Source organism: Ranitomeya imitator, chromosome 2 (assembly GCF_032444005.1).
Source record: "Ranitomeya imitator isolate aRanImi1 chromosome 2, aRanImi1.pri, whole genome shotgun sequence".
Lineage (NCBI taxonomy): Eukaryota > Metazoa > Chordata > Amphibia > Anura > Dendrobatidae > Ranitomeya > Ranitomeya imitator.
Window position 1 is genome coordinate 343,508,378 of NC_091283.1, and position 20,808 is coordinate 343,529,185.

General features: G+C 43.1%; 1 protein-coding gene across 1 annotated transcript; it reads right to left on the bottom strand.

The window, feature by feature from the left end:
- Positions 1-12,779: 12,779 nt before the first annotated feature.
- On the bottom strand, positions 12,780-17,628 carry LOC138663711 (oocyte zinc finger protein XlCOF8.4-like). Its single transcript, XM_069750022.1, has 7 exons — positions 17,570-17,628; positions 16,542-16,692; positions 15,540-15,719; positions 15,336-15,459; positions 15,173-15,264; positions 14,887-14,977; positions 12,780-14,554 (listed from the first exon to the last, which is right to left on the bottom strand). Exons 2-7 carry the CDS (start codon positions 16,617-16,619, stop codon positions 13,701-13,703), a joined length of 1,419 nt encoding a protein of 472 aa, XP_069606123.1. The 5' UTR covers positions 16,620-16,692; positions 17,570-17,628; the 3' UTR covers positions 12,780-13,700.
- Between the last annotated feature and the right edge of the window lie 3,180 nt (positions 17,629-20,808).

Genomic DNA, 20,808 nt, shown 5'->3' on the forward strand with positions numbered 1-20,808 from the left:
AGCTCAGAAGAGCTGGTATGTGGCATTTTCAGAAAAGTGCTTAAGTTTTGTATGCGGGAAATGTTCCTCCTCTCCCTGACAGGAGTAACATTTTTGGCAATGTGCATGGAGACGCCCGCCACTGATAAGATCTGACTAATTCAGTACGTGGCAAACAACACTTAATTAATTTGGTACATCCTATTCCTGCACAGTCCTCATTGATACTGGAGTACGAGAAATTAATATTAAGCTTTTTAGCACAGGCCTGGAGGTTTAGTTGGAAAATTGACAGATATTTGGAACTGTTTAATATTTCCTTTCACCCTAACTAAAGGCCCATTTCCAGCTGCAGAAAAACGGCCCCAAAGCATAATGCCGCCTCCACCATGCTTCACAATGGGTATGATGTTGCTTTAGTGATGTACAGTACAATGTTGGTTTGCGCCATACATACTTTTTTTAAAATAATGGCAAAAAAAAAAAATCACCCTTGATCTCAAAGTGTGACTAATTATGGGTATATAGGAGTGTGCTACCCATGTTCTTGGGACTTTCCTACCTGAACACCTATAATTCTATCACAACAATTGATCTCCTCTCGTCTGGGGTTCGCAATATACAACCAGGGAATGGTTGACAAGGTTTCTATTAGACCTGATAACTTTAGGTATAACATAGAATAGTGATTTTATGGGTACATATGCCAACAAACAATTCCAGCTGCATATAGGTTTGTGTGATCCATGAGAGCCACTGGCGTACACCCTTGGAAGTATTCAAATTCACAGGACTGTGAGTGCAAATCCAGCAGTCCCTAGGTGAAGTACTAGTGTCCATGTCTTTTAAGACCTTGTGATTTTCTGATAAACTTGTTATCCAAGCCATCATTAAGAACCTCATTAAGGATCCTTATTAGGGGTAATAATACTGCTACCTCATTAGAAAAGGCAAAAAGTTCATCATACTGCTGGTGGTGTGACTCTTTAGAGTGGGTTTTCCCTCAAGCATCACCAAAGTTGCTGAGGTTAGGAGAACCTAGCATAGTATGAAATTTTTAGCTCACGGCTCTTTCTCATGTGCCCTTTCAGGACCACCCAGTCTCCTGCCTTGAGGTCTTGTGGTCCTGACACTGATTCAGAGTCTATAATGGAAGAATACACCTGTTAATCACAGTGTTTAGTCCATTATGCAAGGCTTGTATGTTGCTGGTCAGACTATCATTTTGCATATGAAGTAACTTTGATATATAATCGTGTTCTACATGCTCAACCAAAAATCTCATATGGAGAAAGAACAGTTTTTCTACCTGAGCACATCTTAAGAAAAGAGCTAAAAGCAAGAATTTGGTCCAATGCTTGCCAGTCTCCAACTTTTCATCCAGGATTTTTAAGTTTAATGTCCCATGCAGCCTTTCCACCTTCCCACTGCCCTGTCTATGGCAACAAGTGTGGAAAGCTTGCTCAATTCCCAGAGACTGCAAATTCTCATTTATAACCTGTTTTATAAAATTTAAACCTGTATCACTTCCATAGAATGTTAGAGTTGGAAGGGGCCTTCAGGGTCACTGTGTCCAACCCCCTTTTCAATGCCTCAGGCCAACCTGAAAAGAGATCAACACAAACCAGCATAAACTCCTATACCCTACTCATGGTAGCTGTAGATAGTCAACCTGCAGTCTCTGAAACAGTAGAGTGGATTAGAAGTATGTTTCTGTAAGGTCTTTACAATTTTTCCTTCGCTGTCTTGCAAAACTGGGGGTACCTGGCCGCCTGGGTACTGAACCCTGACACCACCCATGCAGGGAGAGACGCTGGCCAATGAACGCTTTCCCCACCTGACTGAGGAGAGTGCTCACTGGCTGCCATCTCTGTCCTGTCCTCCTGCATTGCGCATCCCAATGGTGAGTGCTCGCCTGTAGTAAGGGGTCCCGGCCGCACAGCACACATGGGACAACAGTGGAAGAAGAGTAGGAATTACCTAGTGAATTCTGCCTCCTCCACTGTTCTATTCCCAGCAGGCTACAGCATTTCCTCACAGAGAAGAGATCGGGGGAGAAGGCTCAATGCACGGGACAGGAAGGCAGCAGCAGGGGGCTGACATCAGTGCTCTCTGCTGTGTGTCCCCATACCCCACAGTCGTTTCTGCAGCCCTCTCCGCCTGATCTCTGCACTATGTGGCTGACCTGACCTCCTCCATGGCTCATCTGAGCACCTGAGGTCATTAGTATGTGTGTTTGTATATGTACATATGTGTGTGTGTGTGTGTATCATATAGAGAAAATGTGCAAACGACCAAATTGTGAAGTATCGTATTTTTCGGATTGTAAGACGCACTTTTTTTCCCAAAATTTTTGGGGTGCGTCTTATCTTATAATGTGGATATACCTTACCGGCCGCAGGCTGGGATGAGGGGGTGTTTGGATGTGCGCTGAGATCTCATCTCCCAAGATCTTGGTGCCGAGATCTCCATCTGCGCATGCGCTGCCCTCAGCCGGCAGCCATTTTCCCGGAGTCCAGGCCACTGCATAGGAAACCATGTAACTGCGGTGGCTCTGGACCTTTACAAGATGTGGGCAGAGCCATCCGCAGCACAGAACACCCGTAGCGGTGCGATGCACCGCTCATCCGAACACCCCCTCATCCCAGCCTGCGGCCTGTAACAACGCTCCACTCTTGCCTTCTCCTTCTCCAAAGCCTGTGCCCGCTGCTAAAGTTAAATGAATATTCACTGCACTGGTAATGAATATTCATTTCATTTATAGCGCGCACAGTCGCAGCTGCCAGGCTCTTTCGGGTGCCCACTCATTAAGGTAATGAATATTCACCTCTCTCCACTTCCATATGCGTGGAGAGAGGTGAATATTCACTATGTTAATGAGTGGGGACACGTAATTGCCCAGCTGCTGGAAGCCAGATTGAGATGCTGCAAGGGCGCACATGGAAGGTAGGATGGGTTTTTTTATGCTTTTCTCATGGGAGCCATACATACAGTGGGGAAAAAAGTATTTAGTTGGCCACCAATAGTGGAAGTTCTGCCACTTAAAAAGATGAGAGAGGCCTGTAATTGACATCATAGGTAGACCACAACTATGAGAATCAAAATGACAATCCATAAAATTACCTTGTCTGATTTGGCAAGATTTATTTTTCAAATTATGGTGGAAAATAAGTATTTGGTCTTTAACAAAGTTTCATCTCAATATTTTGGTATATATCCTTTGTTGGCAGTGACAGTGGTCAGACGTTTTCTCTAAGTCTTCACAAGGTTGGCACACACTGTTGGTGGAATGTTGGCCCATTCCTCCATGCAGATCTACTCTAGAGCAGTGATATTTTAGGCCTCTCGCTGGGCAACACGGACTTTCAACTCCCTCCAAATGTTTTCTATGGGGATGAGATCTTGATACCGGCTAGGCCACTCCAGGACCTTCATATGCTTCTTACAAAGCCACTCCTTCTTGTGTGTGTGTGTGCGTGTGTATGTATGGTATATGTGTCTGTATGTGTATCTGTGTGTGTATGTACGTTATAGGTATGAGTGTGTATGTACAGCGTATGTATGGTGTATGTATGTACGGTGTATGTGTGTATGGTATATGTACAATGTATGTGTGATCCATCGGATCATGGATAACTTGCTGATCACTGGGTATTCAACCACTGGGCCCCCCATAAATGCTGCGAACGGGTCTGCAGTCTTGTCCTGGATGGAGCAGAGTTGTTTGTGCTCCGCCTTGCTCTCTTCACTATCTATAGAGCTGGTGAGCGCTGCGCTCAGCTATTTCCATCAGTTACATAGACAATGAATAGAGCAGATGCCAGACATATAATGTAATATATATTATTATTCTTATTTCTTTATATAGCACCATTAATTCTATGGTGCTGTACATGTGAAAAGGGGTTACATACAGGGTTATAGATATCGTTAACCGTAAACAAATTTACAATGACAGACTGGTACAGAGGGGAGAGGACTCCGTCCTTGCGGACTTACATTCTTCGGGATAATGGGGAAGAGACAGGAGGTCAGTGTGCTGCAGTACTGGTGGTGGTGAGGCGGCAGCTCTGATGGTGGTGAGGTGGCAGCTCGGGCAGTTGTTGAGGCAGCAGCTCTGGCAGTGGCGACACAGCATCTCGGGTGGTTGATGGGGCTGCAGCAGCTCAGGTGGTTTGGACGCGGCAGCTCGGGTGGTTGGTGAGGTGGCAGCTCGGGTGGTTGGTGAGGCGGTAGAATGTTTATTGAAGGCTGTAGGCTTTCCTGAAGAGATGAGTTTTCAGGTTCCGTCTGAAGGATCCGAGGGTGGTGGATAATCGGACATGTTGAGGTGTGGAATTCCAGAGGATGGGGAATATTCGGGAGAAATCTTGGATGCGGTTGTGTGAGGAACGAATAAGTGTGGAGGAGAGTAGGAGGTCTTGGGTGGATCGAAGATTACGTGAGGGAAGATGGTGGGAGATTAGTTCAGAGATATAGCGAGGGGACAGGTTGTTGATGGCTTTGTAGATCAGTGTTAGTAGTTTGAACTGAATTCGTTGTGGAATTGGGAGTCAGTGGAGGGATTTGCAGAGGGGTGAAGCAGGGGAGTAGCGAGGAGAGAGGAGGATTAGCCGAGCAGCAGAGTTGAGGACAGACTGGAGTGGTGCAAGGGAGTTAGCGGGGAGGCCACAGAGGAGGGTGTTGCAGTAATCGAGGCGGAGATGGCGAGGGCATGCACAAGAGTTTTAGTAGATTGTGGGCTGAGGAAGGGACAGATTCTGGCAATATTTTTGAGTTGGAGGAGACAGGAGGTGGCAAGATTTTGGATTGAAGGACAGGGCAGAATCGAGAGTTACCCCGAGGCAGTGGATTTCAGATGCGGGAGAGAGCGTGATGCCGTTTACCATAATAGATCAGGTAGGCAGGATACGCGAGATGTGGGAAAGATGATGAGTTCGGTTTTGTCTACATAGGTGTGATTTGGAAAGGAGGCGAGTAAGGTAACGTTCATACTAGCGTTGTGCGCCGCTGCGTCGGTGACGCAACGCACGCAAAAACGCTGCGTTTTGCGATGCATGCGTCGTTTTTTGCCGAAAATCGGACGCAAGAAAAATGCAACTTGTTTCGTTTTCTTGGTCCGACGCTTGCGGCAAAAAAGACGCATGCGTCGCACAACGCAACAAACAAAAACGCATGCGTCCCCCATGTTAAATATAGGGGCACATGACGCGTGCGTCGCCGCTGCGTCGCCCGACGCTAACCCGACGCAAACTAGCCTAACGCTAGTGTGAACGTAGCCTAAGTTCTCCTTCAGTGATGTTGGAGAGGAAAGTTATTGGGGAAGGGCAGAGGTCTGGTATATGGATTGGTTGGGGTGGTGTGTATATATATATATATATATACATATATATATATATATACAGTTAGGGCCAGAAATATTTGGACAGTGACACAATTTTCGCGAGTTGGGCTCTGCATGCCACCACATTGGATTTGAAATGAAACCTCTACAACAGAATTCAAGTGCAGATTGTAACGTTTAATTTGAAGGGTTGAACAAAAATATCTGATAGAAAATGTAGGAATTGTACACATTTCTTTACAAACACTCCACATTTTAGGAGGTCAAAAGTAATTGGACAAAAAAACATAACCCAAACAAAATATTTTTATTTTCAATATTTTGTTGCAAATCCTTTGGAGGCAATCACTGCCTTAAGTCTGGAACCCATGGACATCACCAAACGCTGGGTTTCCTCCTTCTTAATGCTTTGCCAGGCCTTTACAGCCGCAGCCTTCAGGTCTTGCTTGTTTGTGGGTCTTTCCGTCTTAAGTCTGGATTTGAGCAAGTGAAATGCATGCTCAATTGGGTTTAGATCTGGAGATTGACTTGGCCATTGCAGAATGTTCCACTTTTTGGCACTCATGAACTCCTGGGTAGCTTTGGATGTATGCTTGGGGTCATTGTCCATCTGTACTATGAAGCGCCGTCCAATCAACTTTGCAGCATTTGGCTGAATCTGGGCTGAAAGTATATCCCGGTACACTTCAGAATTCATCCGGCTACTCTTGTCTGCTCTTATGTCATCAATAAACACAAGTGACCCAGTGCCATTGAAAGCCATGCATGCCCATGCCATCACGTTGCCTCCACCATGTTTTACAGAGGATGTGGTGTGCCTTGGATCATGTGCCGTTCCCTTTCTTCTCCAAACTTTTTTCTTCCCATCATTCTGGTACAGGTTGATCTTTGTCTCATCTGTCCATAGAATACTTTTCCAGAACTGAGCTGGCTTCTTGAGGTGTTTTTCTGCAAATTTAACTCTGGCCTGTCTATTTTTGGTATTGATGAATGGTTTGCATCTAGATGTGAACCCTTTGTATTTACTGTCATGGAGTCTTCTCTTTACTGTTGACTTAGAGACATATACACCTACTTCACTGAGAGTGTTCTGGACTTCAGTTGATGTTGTGAACGGGTTCTTCTTCACCAAATTAAGTATGCGGCGATCATCCACCACTGTTGTCATCCGTGGACGCCCAGGCCTTTTTGAGTTCCCAAGCTCACCAGTCAATTCCTTTTTTCTCAGAATGTACCCAACTGTTGATTTTGCTACTCCAAGCATGTCTGCTATCTCTCTGATGGATTTTTTCTTTTTTTTTCAGCCTCAGGATGTTCTGCTTCACCTCAATTGAGAGTTCCTTTGACCGCATGTTGTCTGCTCACAGCAACAGCTTCCAAATGCAAAACCACACACCTGGAATCCACCCCTGACCTTTTAACTACTTCATTGATTACAGGTTAACGAGGGAGACGCCTTCAGAGTTAATTGCAGCCCTTAGAGTCCATTGTCCAATTACTTTTGGTCCCTTGAAAAAGAGGACGCTATGCATTACAGAGCTATGATTCCTAAACCCTTTCTCCGATTTGGATGTGGAAACTATCATATTGCAGCTGGGAGTGTGCACTTTCAGCCCATATTATATATATAATTGTATTTCTGAACATGTTTTTGTAAACAGCTAAAATAACAAAACTTGTGTCACTGTCCAAATATTTCTGGCCCTAACTGTGTGTATATATATTATATATATATATATATATATATATATATATATATATATATATATATACACATGATCGGGCTCTGCCGATTCCAGCAATTATAACGTATTCACGAGGAGGCGCTTTGCACACTTGCTATTATGTGCCGACTATAGCATCAGCCACGTCTGCCATGCTCTATTCACTGACAGCCGACACTAGTTGTCACCTGACTACAAGTATGACTACGCTGGAACCAGCAGAACCAAATGCTAACGGATATATATATATATATATATATATATATATATGTTTATTACACACATACAGTATATATATTTCCATCTCAGTGAAAAAATATAAATATATACTGCATATTTTTTCGAGTGTGGGGGCCCAAATAAAAATGTTGCTATGTGGCCTTGTGATTGCTTTGTACGCCCCTGCTTGCAAGGCAGTAATAATGAGGTCGATCTGGCTTGTTTCTCGGAGCCTGAGGCTCTAGGGGTACCATTACCAGATTGTCCTCATCATAAGCAGCATACCCGCAGGGAGGGGGACCCAGACAGATTTCTTGCACAGGGGTCCCAAGCTGTCAGTGTCCGCCCCTGACATACAGCTCTGGCAAAAATTAAGAGACCACTGCACAGTTTTATAAAAATCAGCTTCTCTACATGTCTAACGGCCATTCCATTCCAGTGTCAGTTGAATTCCAACCAGAGGACACTTCATTCTTCTTAAAGGGAACCTGTCCCCTGAATTTGGCGGGACCCATATTTGGTCATATGGGCGGAGTTTTTGGGTGTTTGATTCACCCTTTCCTTACCCGTAGGCTGCATGCTGGCCGCAATATTGTATTGAAGTTCATTCTCTGTCCTCTTTCGTACACGCCTGCGCAAGGCAATCTTGCCTTGCGCAGGTGTGTACTACGGAGGACAGAGAATGAACTTCAATCCAATATTGCAGCCAGCGGGTAAGGAAAGGGTGAATCAAACACCTGAAAACTCCGCCCATATGACCAAAAACCGGTCCCACCAAATTCAGGTGACAGGTTCCCTTTAATGTGCTTCTGATTAGGTGATCACCTGAACCAAATCTTATTTAATGAAGTAAAGTATAAAAAAACACTGCTGTGGTGTTCATAATCTTCTTGCAATTGGACAAGCTGGATGGCAAAACAAGTGCTAGTAATATGCCAAAAGTAATAGGAATGAAAAAAAAAATGTTTAACTATGCCAAAAGAGTTGAAAAGAAAAGTCTTGAGTGAGGAAAAGAAGGGCTCAATTCTGGCTTTACTAGCAGAGAGACACAGTGAGCCTCCATCCATAGAATTTCTAAGATGGCAGTCCATTTCAACAAGGTCAAGCAGCAGACATTGGGGTCAGCAAAGCTACAGACCGGCAGAGGTTAAAAACAACTCTCCACTGACCAGGATGACCGTTACTTTATTTGAATGTCACTCACCAAGTGCAGGATGACATCAAGTGACCTACAAAAGGAATGGCAGCTGGGGTGAAGTGCACGGCAAGAACAGTTCGTAACAAGTTCCTAGAAGCAGGACTTAAGTCATGTAAAGCTAGAAAAAAGCCTTTCATCAATGAGAAGCAAAGGAGAGTCAGACTAAAGTTTGCCAAAGACCATAAGGATTGGACCATAGAGGACTGGAGTAAGGTAATCTTCTCTGATTAGTCTAATTTTCAGCTTTGCCCAACACCTGGTCGTCTAATGGTTAGACGGAGACCTAGAGAAGCGTACAAGCCACAGTGTCTTGCACCCACTGTGAAATTTGGTGGAGGATCGGTGATGATCTGGGGATGCTTCAGCAAGGCTGGAATTGGGCAGGTTAATCTTTGCAAAGGACGTATGAATCAAGCCGCATACAGGGTTATCCTGGAAAAACGGTTGATTCCTTCTGCTCAAGCAATGTTCCCCAACTCTGAGGACTGTTTTTTCCAGCAGGACAATGTGCCATGCCACACAGCTAGGTCAATCAAGGTGTGGATGAAGGACCACCACATCAAATCCCTGTCATGGACAGCCCAATCTCCAGACCTGAACCCCATTGAAAACCTCTGGAATGTAATCAAGAGGAAGATGGATAGACACAAGCCATCAAAGAAAGAAGAACTACTTAAATGTTTGTACCAGGAGTGGCATAAGGTCACCCAAAAGCAGTGTGAAAGACTGGTGGAGAGAATGCCAGGACTCATGAAAGCTGCGATTAAAAATCATGATTATTCCACAAAATATTGATTTCTGAACTCTTCCTGAGTTACAACATTAGTATTGTTGTTTGTAAATGATTATGAACTTGCTTTTTTTGCATCATTTGAGGTCTGCAAGCAATGCATTTTTTTATATTTTGATCATTTCTCATTTTCAGAAAATAAATACAACATTTATTGCTTGGAACTTTGGAGACATGTTGTCAGTAGTTTATAGAATGAAAGAACAATTTACATTTTACTCAAAAATATACCTATAAAGAGAAAAATCAGACAAACTGAACATTTTGCAGTGGTCTCTTAATTTTTGCCAGACCTGTATACAGCTGTATTTGAAAAAAAAAGTGTTTGTCCATGAGTTACCTGGCCAATCATTGAGTAGAGAGCTTGTGGCAGATAAATCTTACCACCCTTTATCCACAAATCTTCCTTAAGTATTTAGGAATATCGGGAGTGACAGGTGCCACTGAGGTCCTGGTCAACTCTAAGCCACTTCACTGCTTCCTTAATGGCTGCATCTGCATGAGCATTTGGCTTCCTTGGGTCTGCTCAGGTGTAAGCTTTATCTTCACTATGGCAAGCTTAGTCAGCAACAAGAAAGCCTGACACATATGGCTCCGCTCCGTACACCCACGGCTCCGCTCCGTACACCTCATACACACACGGCTCCGCTCCGTACACCTCGTACACACACGGCTCCGCTCCGTACACCCACGGCTCCGCTCCGTACACCTCGTACACACACGGCTCCGCTCCGTACACCTCATACACACACAGCTCCGCTCCGTACACCTTGTACACACGGCTCTGCTCCGTACACCTCGTACACACGCGGCTCCGCTCCGTACACCTCATACGCAGCTCCGCTACATCCACACTGTAAACCCCTCCTGACCCCACACAAAAACTTCCCCTCATCCAGCACCATGACATCCAGCACCATGACAACCAGCACAGCAGAGTCCTGCATACACTGAGGCCCCTGATCATGTGACCCCTGACTCCTCCCCTCCTGTTACCTCATCACAGGTCCTGTGCCCATCTATACATCTAGGGTTGCACAAGAATAATGATATTACAGGACTGTGTTTTTCTTGATTATTAAGTCATATATACAGTGCCTAGCGAAAGTATTCGCCCCCCTGGAACTTTTCAACCTGTTCCCACATATCATGCTTCAAACATAAAGATACCAAATGTAAATTTTTGGTGAAGAATCTTCAACAAGAGGAACACAATTGTGAAGTTGAACGAAACTTTTTGGTTATTTTAAATAACTTCGAAAAGTTGGGCGTGCAATATAATTCAGCCCCTTTACTTTGAGTGCAGCAAACTCACTCCAGAAGTTCATTGTGGATCTCTGAATCATGCAATGTTGTCCTAAATGCCTAATGATGATAAATATAATCCACCTGTGTGTAATCAAGTCTCCGTATAAATGCACCTGCTCTGTGATAGTCTCAGGGTTCTGTTTGAAGCACAGAGAGCATCATGAAGACCAAGGAACACAACAGGCAGGTCCGTGATACTGTTGTGGAGAAGTTTATAGCCGGATTTGGATACAATATGATTTCCAAAACTTTAAACATCCCAATGAGCTCTGTGCAAGCGATCATATTGAAATGGAAGGAGTATCATACCACTGCAAATCTACCAATACCAGGCCATCCCACTAAACTGTCATCTCAAACAAGGAGAAGACTAATTGAAAAAATGACACAGACTCCTTTAATAAGCTTAATTAAACCATACTTACAACCTTGCCTAATTCCAGTGAAGCCCTCTATAATAAAACTAAAATAAAAAAAACAACAATATACCATACCTGTATACCATACCATACAATCAAGTTAAGTACTTGGCTCAAGTGGTAAACCATCCATTCAGCACAAGAGGAGTATGAGAGATGGTATAAAAGGACAGAGCGCATCAATGATGAAGAGGGAATGATTCCCTTGAAACGCGTTGGTTAATTAAGCTGATCTCACCGGCATCTGTCCTCTTAAGCTCCTGATGTCACGCTTAGCTCCGTCTCTTCTCCTCGCGCCCTAACCTCAGTGTTGCTTCCGGCCGGAGCACGCGATGCGCCGGCGTCTCTACCAAACTAGCGTGAGATTTGCTTCCTAACACAGCCACCAGCTACCGCTGCTATTATGCAGTCCCCACAGGTGGCCCTCCAGCACAACTGATGCACACTTGACAGCGGTATTCCAGCACTGCTACCAACCAAACTTACTAGCCTTTCAGACTGCAGCACACTGTACCACCAATGCCAAAAGTAAGTTACCTTTACTTAAGTTCACATTTAGTCATTTATAAATCATTTATAAGCTCTAATTCTTCATTGCTCCCTAAACCAAGTGAGGTAACTATCATCATCTATATACATATACTGTAATTATATATTTTGTCTAGTGTACCAACCAAGAAGACCAACTCAAAATCTTCTCATACTGGATCTACATAGGTATAAATAAGTGAATCAGTATAGTCCCTTGAAGTGGGGAACTGTTAAGGGTCATATATTTAACCCATTTTATATACATAGCAGACATTCAACTATTGATTTCTAATGAGCACCGGATTACCTCCTGTTAATACTAATCTACACTATCTACGGTAGACCTACAGCGTAGTCTGCCATCTGAATTGGTACACTAAGTAAATGCAAATAGTGTGTAAGTAAGTGAACTATTATAGTCACCTGAAGCTGGTACCCAGAAGGGTCATACATTTAACCCATTTATATATACATTTTTAGATGGTCAACTCCTGATTTTCGATTAGAACAGAATCACCTTCTGCTAATACTAGTCTCCATTGCCCTTCTTCGGTGGACCTACAACATAATTTACTCTCTTAACTGGTACACTAAGTAAGTATACCAATGCGTACAATATTGGTGTTTAAATATGGATAAAACCTAAACCTAACTGGTTTAATATATTTCAGGTACTAGCAACTAGTCGGTGCAATACAACACTACTTATCAAACTCACCACTTACTCATACAGCCGATCATCTCACACGCAGTGGATATATGCATCACCCCTACTTGCACAAGTAAGAGCAGCATGTTCATTAATTTTGCAGATTTTTTTGCGTTTTTCCCGCTATTTAATGGATTGGAAAAGCTCCGGAAAAAAAACGCGAAAAAAAAACGCATGCGGATTTCTGGCAGAAATGTCCGGTTTTTGTCAGGAAATTTCTGCAAGAAATCCTGAACGTGTGCACATACCCTTACAGGGAAGTCTGAAATTGAATCAGCCTTTCCCTTTCTTCCGGTACATCTCGACTGCTACCATCTGTTGGGTGATGTTTCTGATTCTTAGTGTTATGTGGCCAGATGGCCTCCAACACGATATGACAAAGGTCATTGTTCTTTGTAAGAGCCTCACTTTTTTGGAATTATTTCCTTTAGTAGTAGAAGCAGAACTTTGGGGTTCTGAGTTTAAGAAAAAAAAAGCGTGCTTCTAGAGCGAAATGTTTAACTTTTTTGGGCTAAACATTAAAATTGTAAAATCAATCAGCAGGTTTACTCACTGGATTATTAGGGAATGTATAAGAACTGACACTGGACACACACAGTAAAATTGCAGTAGGATGTTTATTGTTTCTTACACATATATTGATAACATGAGATGGATTCAAGTGCAGTGAAATTGCAAAAAAAGTGCAATTCCATTTTTTTGGTATTTTATTTACTCTGTACACTATATCGTAAAAGTGAAATGGCAATATGATTCCGTAATATGATTTCCTGAATGCAGCAACACCAAATATGTGTATTTCTATTTTATTTTCCATGGGGCAAAACGGGAGTCATTTGAACCTTTGTGTTTTTTTTATTTTTTTCATATTTATAAAAACTTTTTTTTTCACTTTTTACTTTTTTTTCAGATCCCTTAGGGGACTTGAAGCTTCGATCGTCTGATAACTTGTGCTACACATAGCAGTGCTTCAGATCTGCTATGTATAGGTGAATTCTCAATCTCCTATGAATGCTATCCACGACCCCTGGCTGTCATGACAAACTATCAGCGCCCCACGATCATGTGAAATGGAGCATTGATGGGCTGCCGGAATGACTCGTTTCTGGCCAGTGTATGTTAAATCCCGCTGTCAGAGATTGACTGTTTAACAGCCAAGGGTGGAGCTCTGATTCTCCTGCCCCTGTTTAAAGCACAAAACAAATTATTAAATCAGCTGTCATATATGAGGAAAGATGTGGGCTCAGTGCCAGAGACACATGCACATTTACATACTGTAATGCTGCAGTATCACCATATGTGGTGAAGAGGCAGTGACCCACAAAGTTCAAGCACAAAAGCCTCCTTAATGTGTTACTTCACACATAAAGGGGCATAGCATTTTATAGTACATGTCATCAAAGTTCAATACATAGTTGCATCTTGTCTCAGTGCCCGTTTCATAGCACTACACATCATATGGCTTTTAGATTGCAGACCCTAAACACGTCGGACCTCTCCTTGTCCAGTATCCGTGGGGCGACCGCACGCCGTATTACAGTCTCCAAACACAGATTTCTCACATTCTGAACCTGAAAAGGGCTTCTCCCTTCTGTGAGTTCTCATGTGTGTAACAAGAGATGATTTATGTGCAAAACATTTCCCACATTCTGAACATAAAAAAGGCTTCTCCCCTGTGTGAGTTCTCTGGTGTGAAACAAGAGATGATTTATCTGCAAAACATCTCCCACATTCTAAACATGAAAAAGGCTTCTCCCCTGTGTGAGTTCTCTGATGACTAACAAGAATCGATTTCTGGTTAAAACATTTCCCACATTCTGAACATGAAAAAGGCTTCTCCCCCGTGTGAGTTCTCTGATGACCAACAAGAATCGATTTCTGGTTAAAACATTTCCCACATTCTGAACATGAAAAAGGCTTCTCTCCTGTGTGAATTCTCACATGCCTAACAAGATCTGATTTGTGAATAAAACATCTCCCACACTTGTAACAAGAAAATCTATTCTCCGCTGTGGGAATTGTTTTATGTTCAAGAAAAGGTGTTTTGAAGGGAAAACTATTTCCATAATCTGAACGTGAAAACGGCTTCTTTGCTTTAATAGCAATTTGTTTTTTAATGCTTATTTTGTGACTTTGATTTTCCTTTGTGATCGGTAATGAATCAGGAGACATGATCTGTTTCCAAGGATCAGATGATAGGTGTTTGCAGTGAAGGTATGGTGGTTTATCTGGAGTAATGGCATTCATTACAATTGTATCCTGTGGGATCTCAAGAATATCTGATTTAAAAATTGAAGATGTCAGCTGTACCTCCGATCTCCTGGTACAGTAATCTGCCAAGAATAAAACCAATTATTTTTGTAATAAAATATCCTAGAATTTTATATATTTTTTTTTACATTTCTACTTACAATGCAATTAGAAATGGCAAGTTATGTACAAAAATTTAATTATTCACCAAGACAATGACAGATCACAGTCTGAGAGAAATCCCTATAGGATGAAGCTCTAGAGCCTCCCAGATATTGGGGGAGGGAATGTTGTGATCTAGAGGCAAAATGGTGATCAAGCGATTGTGATATGGCCGGACTACAAGATCAATAAAGGAGCCACAGGGGGAGACTGAGAAGAATTTGTGACTCTGTATTCAGAAGTTACTACTCACCTGGGTAGTCATATGTAGGAATCTCCTCTTTACACTGCTCATCACCCCTCACATATGCCTCTATTGTATTAATATGGGTCAGATATTCACCCTGAAAAAAATATGTAAGTCACAGACAGATGAAGAAGTCACATCTATGATCAGCTCTAATCCTACCATCTCCACCGTTCTCATTACACAAGTATAAAACATATAATGCCAGTGGATAAACCAAGACTGAGCACAAGACCTTCATAAACTTGTAAACATCATATGGGAGATCTCATTACACCTTCTCTCCATCTACCTGATGATCCTGAGGAACATTGGGATCTTCTTGTTTACAGTCCTGTGAAAGTAGAGGACATCTCTCTGGTGTTGTCATGTTACTGTGTAAAACTGGAGGAAACACATACAGGGATTAGATTACAGATAATTATAGGCCATGTGTGCTTAGTCCTGTCTTTTACCTGGTGATGTGAGGGGCTGGGGAACCTCAATCATGACGTCCTTGTACAGATCTTTGTGTCCTTCTAAATACTCCCACTCCTCCATGGAGAAATAGACGGCAACATCCTGACACCTTATAGGAACCTGACATATACAATGATACCGTCATCCCCGATCCCTTCATAACGTTATTATATAATGTCCCAGCATTCCAGTGGTGTCACCTCTCCAGTCAGCAGCTCAATCATCTTGTAGATGAGTTCTAGGATCTTCTGGTCATTGATGTCCTCATGTAACCGGGGGTGAGGTGGGGGCCCCTTGATTGGGCTAAGGGGTCTTCCCCATCCCTCAAACACAGGGTCCTGACAGTGCTCATTAGAGGTCTTCTTCAGGACTGTGTAATCCTGGTTATGGAAGGACACATTAATAAATCTGTAAAATCTTAATAATAATAATGAAAAAATTAAAGATTACTTAACGTATATACAGAGTTCAATTAATGAACAGAAGTTCTAGGTAGTGTGTGACTGAGCTATTCTGAGGATCTTGGCTTGCATCTGTTCTCTGTATGTCAAAGTTAGAGGACACTTGTCAAAATGAGGTTATAAGTAGATGACTAATGTTACTTGTAACAAACACAAGCAATATATATTTAGGTAATATGGAATGAGGTAATGTACAGAACCAATATGCATATTCTGCAAGCTACTAGGTTCTGCTAATATGGTACGAGCTATGAATATAGCGGTAGATCACCATATGTGGTTATAAGGTAGGAAAATAGTAACCAATGTAAGCCTATGGGTCAAAAGAGTATATAAGGAAAGACCCAGCTCCAGTTCGGGCAGATCTCTAATTTCTTGAGACTCTCCACATGGACCACGTCATACCTCAAGACCATATGTAAGACCTATGTTTGATTTCTTTCTTACAATCTAATCTAATACTTAATTTGTGTGCTATGAACTTATGAATTTACTTTTTCTTCATTTTTGTAATCACTTTTTGAATGGACATTAAACAAGATTTGTTTTATCCACACAATTCAATTTTGCTTTCCTTTTCTATTCTCACCGTATTATTACTTGAAAAAGTAAGGAAGAGTTATTTTTTTTCTAACAAAATCTCACTACAGACATATCCAGAGTCCTCGCCTCTCCAATTATGTCCATCTGATATCCCCATAAATAAAAATGATGTACTATGACGTCATCAGAATCTCTCACCTCTCCAGTAAGCCGGAAGAGGATCTCTGTGGTGAGTTGTAAGAGCCTCTCCACCATTTTGTACTTGTCCATGTCCATGCTTGATGGGTAAATCAGAAAAGTTCTCTAAATATAGAAGATCTCCACTGAGAAGATCCAAAATCGTAGGAACCTGAATATGAAGATGAGCCGATAGAACATCATAAAGAATCCCATATAATAATACAACTTCTGGAGATAATAAAGGGAAACATATAAGGAAATGTTATATTTATGAATGAACAGCCAGACATAAATCCAGCTACATTCACTAAAAAGATCTGTCCCCAGAATGTCTCCATAACATGTACAGCTCATCCAGGAGATTGCAGCCCCTTATACATCTATAGCACCGGCCCACTGGGACGGATCCACATTTCCAGACTTGGAAAACTGATCCAGGAATGGGGGAAGGGAGGATTTATATACTAGGAGATTGGTGGTAAAATGCTGTGGGGGCAACGTGTAGTATCTTACTTGGTGGGGGGTTGATGGTACTGGGGGATATTATACTTTGTGTGGGGTCAGAATGGGGCCCAGTACTATGAGAACTAGAGATGAGCGAATAGCTTCGGATGAGTCCTTATCCAAATGCCTATAGTGGTTACCAAATAGCTGCATCAGGAACCTGGATACCAGGAGCGCTCCCGATAATCAGCTGTTCAGCACCACAGCTGTATGTGTTGTAACTTTCACACAGCCATGACACATGCAACTGTGGCTCCAAACAGCTGATTATCGGGAGCACTCCTGGTACCCAGGTTCCCAAAGCATTTATTCGGTAACCGCTATAGCTGTTCGGATAAGGACTTATCTGAAGCTATTCACTCATCCCTAATGAGGACATACGTTTCCTCCCTTCCTGTCTTCCATATTACAGAAAATAGAACAAAAACATAATGATTCTTATAAAGTAGCAACAAAAACACCAAAAGAGTCTCAGTACTGAAGGGGTACCGCCAGCCCCCCGCCCACCCCGTGTTCAGTAATGGGGAATCTCCAGCACCTACCTCCACCTGCAAAGCAGCACACCACATATATGGCTGTTCTGTGCGCGCACAGGACCTGTGATGAGGTCACAGGAGGGGAGGAGTCAGGGGTCACATGATCAGGGGCCTCAGTGAATGATATCCTGAGTGCAGACGCTACATGGAAACTTCTCCTCAGTCAGTGACATTTCCGCCATTATTTCCCCTCACTACTGGCACAATTACCCCGCGCCGCCTTTTCTGCATAGTGTTATGTGTGGAATGTAACGTGTGATTTCTCTGGAGACAAATAGACCCCACACATGAGGGAATTATCACCAGTTACCGGACGTCTACTACATGGCGGCATATGATTGTGCTATCGACTTCATGGGAGGTCGGCCTTGAGAGTCTGGCTAAGGCTCACCTCTCCAGTCACAGTGAGGGGTTTTTGTTGAAGAAAAGGATGGAGGATTGTGTCCGTGCTTGGATTTTAGAGAGATTAAGAAATTAAAGTTCACAATCCCTATCCTTTACCTCTTATACCTGACCTGTTTAACAAATTATCTAGAACTAAATAGTTTTCCAAAATTGACTTGAGGGGGGCATATAACCTTGTACATGTACGTTAGGGCGTCGAATGGAAGGGCACACTCAATAAACCGAGGGTAATTTTGAAAATTTAGCAATGCTATTTGGGTTACCTATGCTCTGGCAGTCTTTCAAAATTTCTCCCTGTTGGGTAAATTACCTGGATGACATATTGATTTACTCGTGTACTCTGGAGGAGCATCGTGATCATGTCAGACAGGTTCTCCAGGGTGCACGTGACAAACCATTTATTTCAAGGACAACATCTACAAGGAGTTTGTATGTCTCTCTGTGTTTGCATAGGTTTCCTCCGTTTTAATTTGACATTCTAAAAACATTCTGATAGGGAATATACAGTGGGGGAAAAAGTATTTAGTCAGCCACCAATTGTGCAAGTTCTCCCACTTAAAAAGATGAGAGAGACCTGTAATTGACATCATAGGTAGACCACAACTGTGAGAGACAAAATGAGAAAACAAATCCAGAAAGTCACCTTGTCTGATTTGGAAAGATTTATTTGGCAAATTATGGTGGAAAATAAGTATTTGGTCACCTAAAAACATGCAACTTCTTTAAGAGGCTCCTCTGTCCTCCACTATTTACCTGTAGTAATGGCACCTGTTTGAACTTGTTATCAGTATAAAAGAAACCAGTCCACAACCTCAAACAGTCACACTCCAAACTCCACTATGGTGAATACCAAAGAGCTGTTAAGGGACACCAGAAACAAAATTGTAGCCCTGCATCAGGTTGGGACGACTGAATCTGCAATAGCAGGCAGCTTGGTGTTAGGGGTCAAGTTCCCGCCTCTGCACAGGGAGAATCGGGCTATCTCCACTGCGGTCTCTCATTCTTCTCCTGCCGCAGTGGAGCCTGCTCAGCGGAGACATCAGTCCCAGCGTCTTGCTCTGTCTGACTCTGTACAAAGAGTTACTGCTGCTTTTCCTGCTTCTGTCATTGAAGCCAGTGCTGGGCAGCGGCGAGCAGACGCTTCTAGGACTAAGTCCTGCTTTTCTCGTTCTGAGCATGCCCAGAGTAAGATCTCTCAGTGGAGATCGAGGGTCACATGTTCAGATACTGCAGCTAAATCCATTGGTCCTCCAGGAAGGTCCTGTAGGTGCTCAGGCTCTGTAGCAGCCTCTCATTGGTCCTTCTAGGAAGGTCCTGTACTTGCTGCAACTATTTAAGGCTCACATGGCCGCACGGCCATGCGCTAGTATCTTTCTAAGTTATGTGCTTTGCACCAGTGTGGTCATGTAAGATTGTGTTCAGGGACCCGGCTGAAATAAGCACCTAGAATGCTGGCACCTCCGGCGAGGAGATTGTGTGTTTGTCTGTATTCAGGGACCTGGCTAAAATAAGCCCCTAGAATGCTGGCACCTCCGGCGAGGAGTTTTGTGTGCATGCATGACCACTGACTGCTCTCTGTTGGGCAGTTAGCCTGTGCCTCTGTGAAGTCTAACAGGGCGCAGTGCTTTGCTTTCACGGCTACTATGTGAAATAACAGAGCTAGTTCATACCGCCATATAGTGCCGCCATTGCTAGCAGCAGGTTCTCCTGCACGGTGGACCCCGGGCTGCGAACGCATCAATAACAATAAAACATCTATATTTCCTCGGTGCGTTCCGCTAGCTCTAACACTTGGTATGATGAAATCAACTGTGGGAGCAATAATAAGAAAATGGAAGACATACAAGACCACTGATAATCTCCCTCGATCTGGGGCTCCACGCAAGATCTCACCCTGTGGGGTCAAAATGATCACAAGAACGGTGAGCAAAAATCCCAGAAACACATGGGGGACCTAGTGAATGACCTTCATAGAGCTGGGACCACTGTAATAAAGGTTACCATCAGTAACACACTACGCCGCCAGGGACTCGGATCCTGCAGTACAAGACTTGTCCCCCTGCTTAAGCCAGTACATGTTCGGGCCCGTCTGAAGTTTGCTAGAGAGCATTTGAATTATCCAGAAGAGTATTGGGAGAAACAAAACTCGTTGTGTTTCAATGAGACAGAATGCTGAGTTGCATCCAAAGAACACCATACCTACTGTGAAGCATGGGGGTAGCAACATCATGCTTTGGGGCTGTTTCTCTGCAAAGGGACCAGGACAACTGATCCGTGTACATGAAAGAATGAATGGGGCTATGTATCGTGCGATTTTGAGTGCAAATCTCCTTCCATCAGCAAGGGCATTGAAGATGAAACGTAGATGAGTCTTTCAGCATGATAATGATCCCAAGCACACCACCAGGGCAACAATGGAGTAGCTTCGTAAGAAGCATATAAAGGTCCTGGATTGGCCTAGCCAGTCTCCAGATCTCCACCCCATAGAAAATGTTTGGAGGGAGTTGAAAGTCCGTGTTGCCCAGCGACAGGACCAAAACATCACTGCTCTAGAGGAGATCTGCATGGAGGAATGGGCCAACATACCACCAACAGTGTGTGTCAACCTTGTGAAGACTTACAGATTACGTTTGACCTCTGTCATTGCCAACAAAGGATATAGAACAAAATATTGAGATGAACTTTTGTTAATGACCAAATACTTATTTTCCACCATAATTTGCAAAATAAATCTTGCCAAATCAGGTGATTTTCTGGATTTGCTTTCTCATTTTGACTCTTATAGTTGTGGTCTACCTATGATGTCAATTACAGGCCTCTCTCATCATTTTAAATGGGAG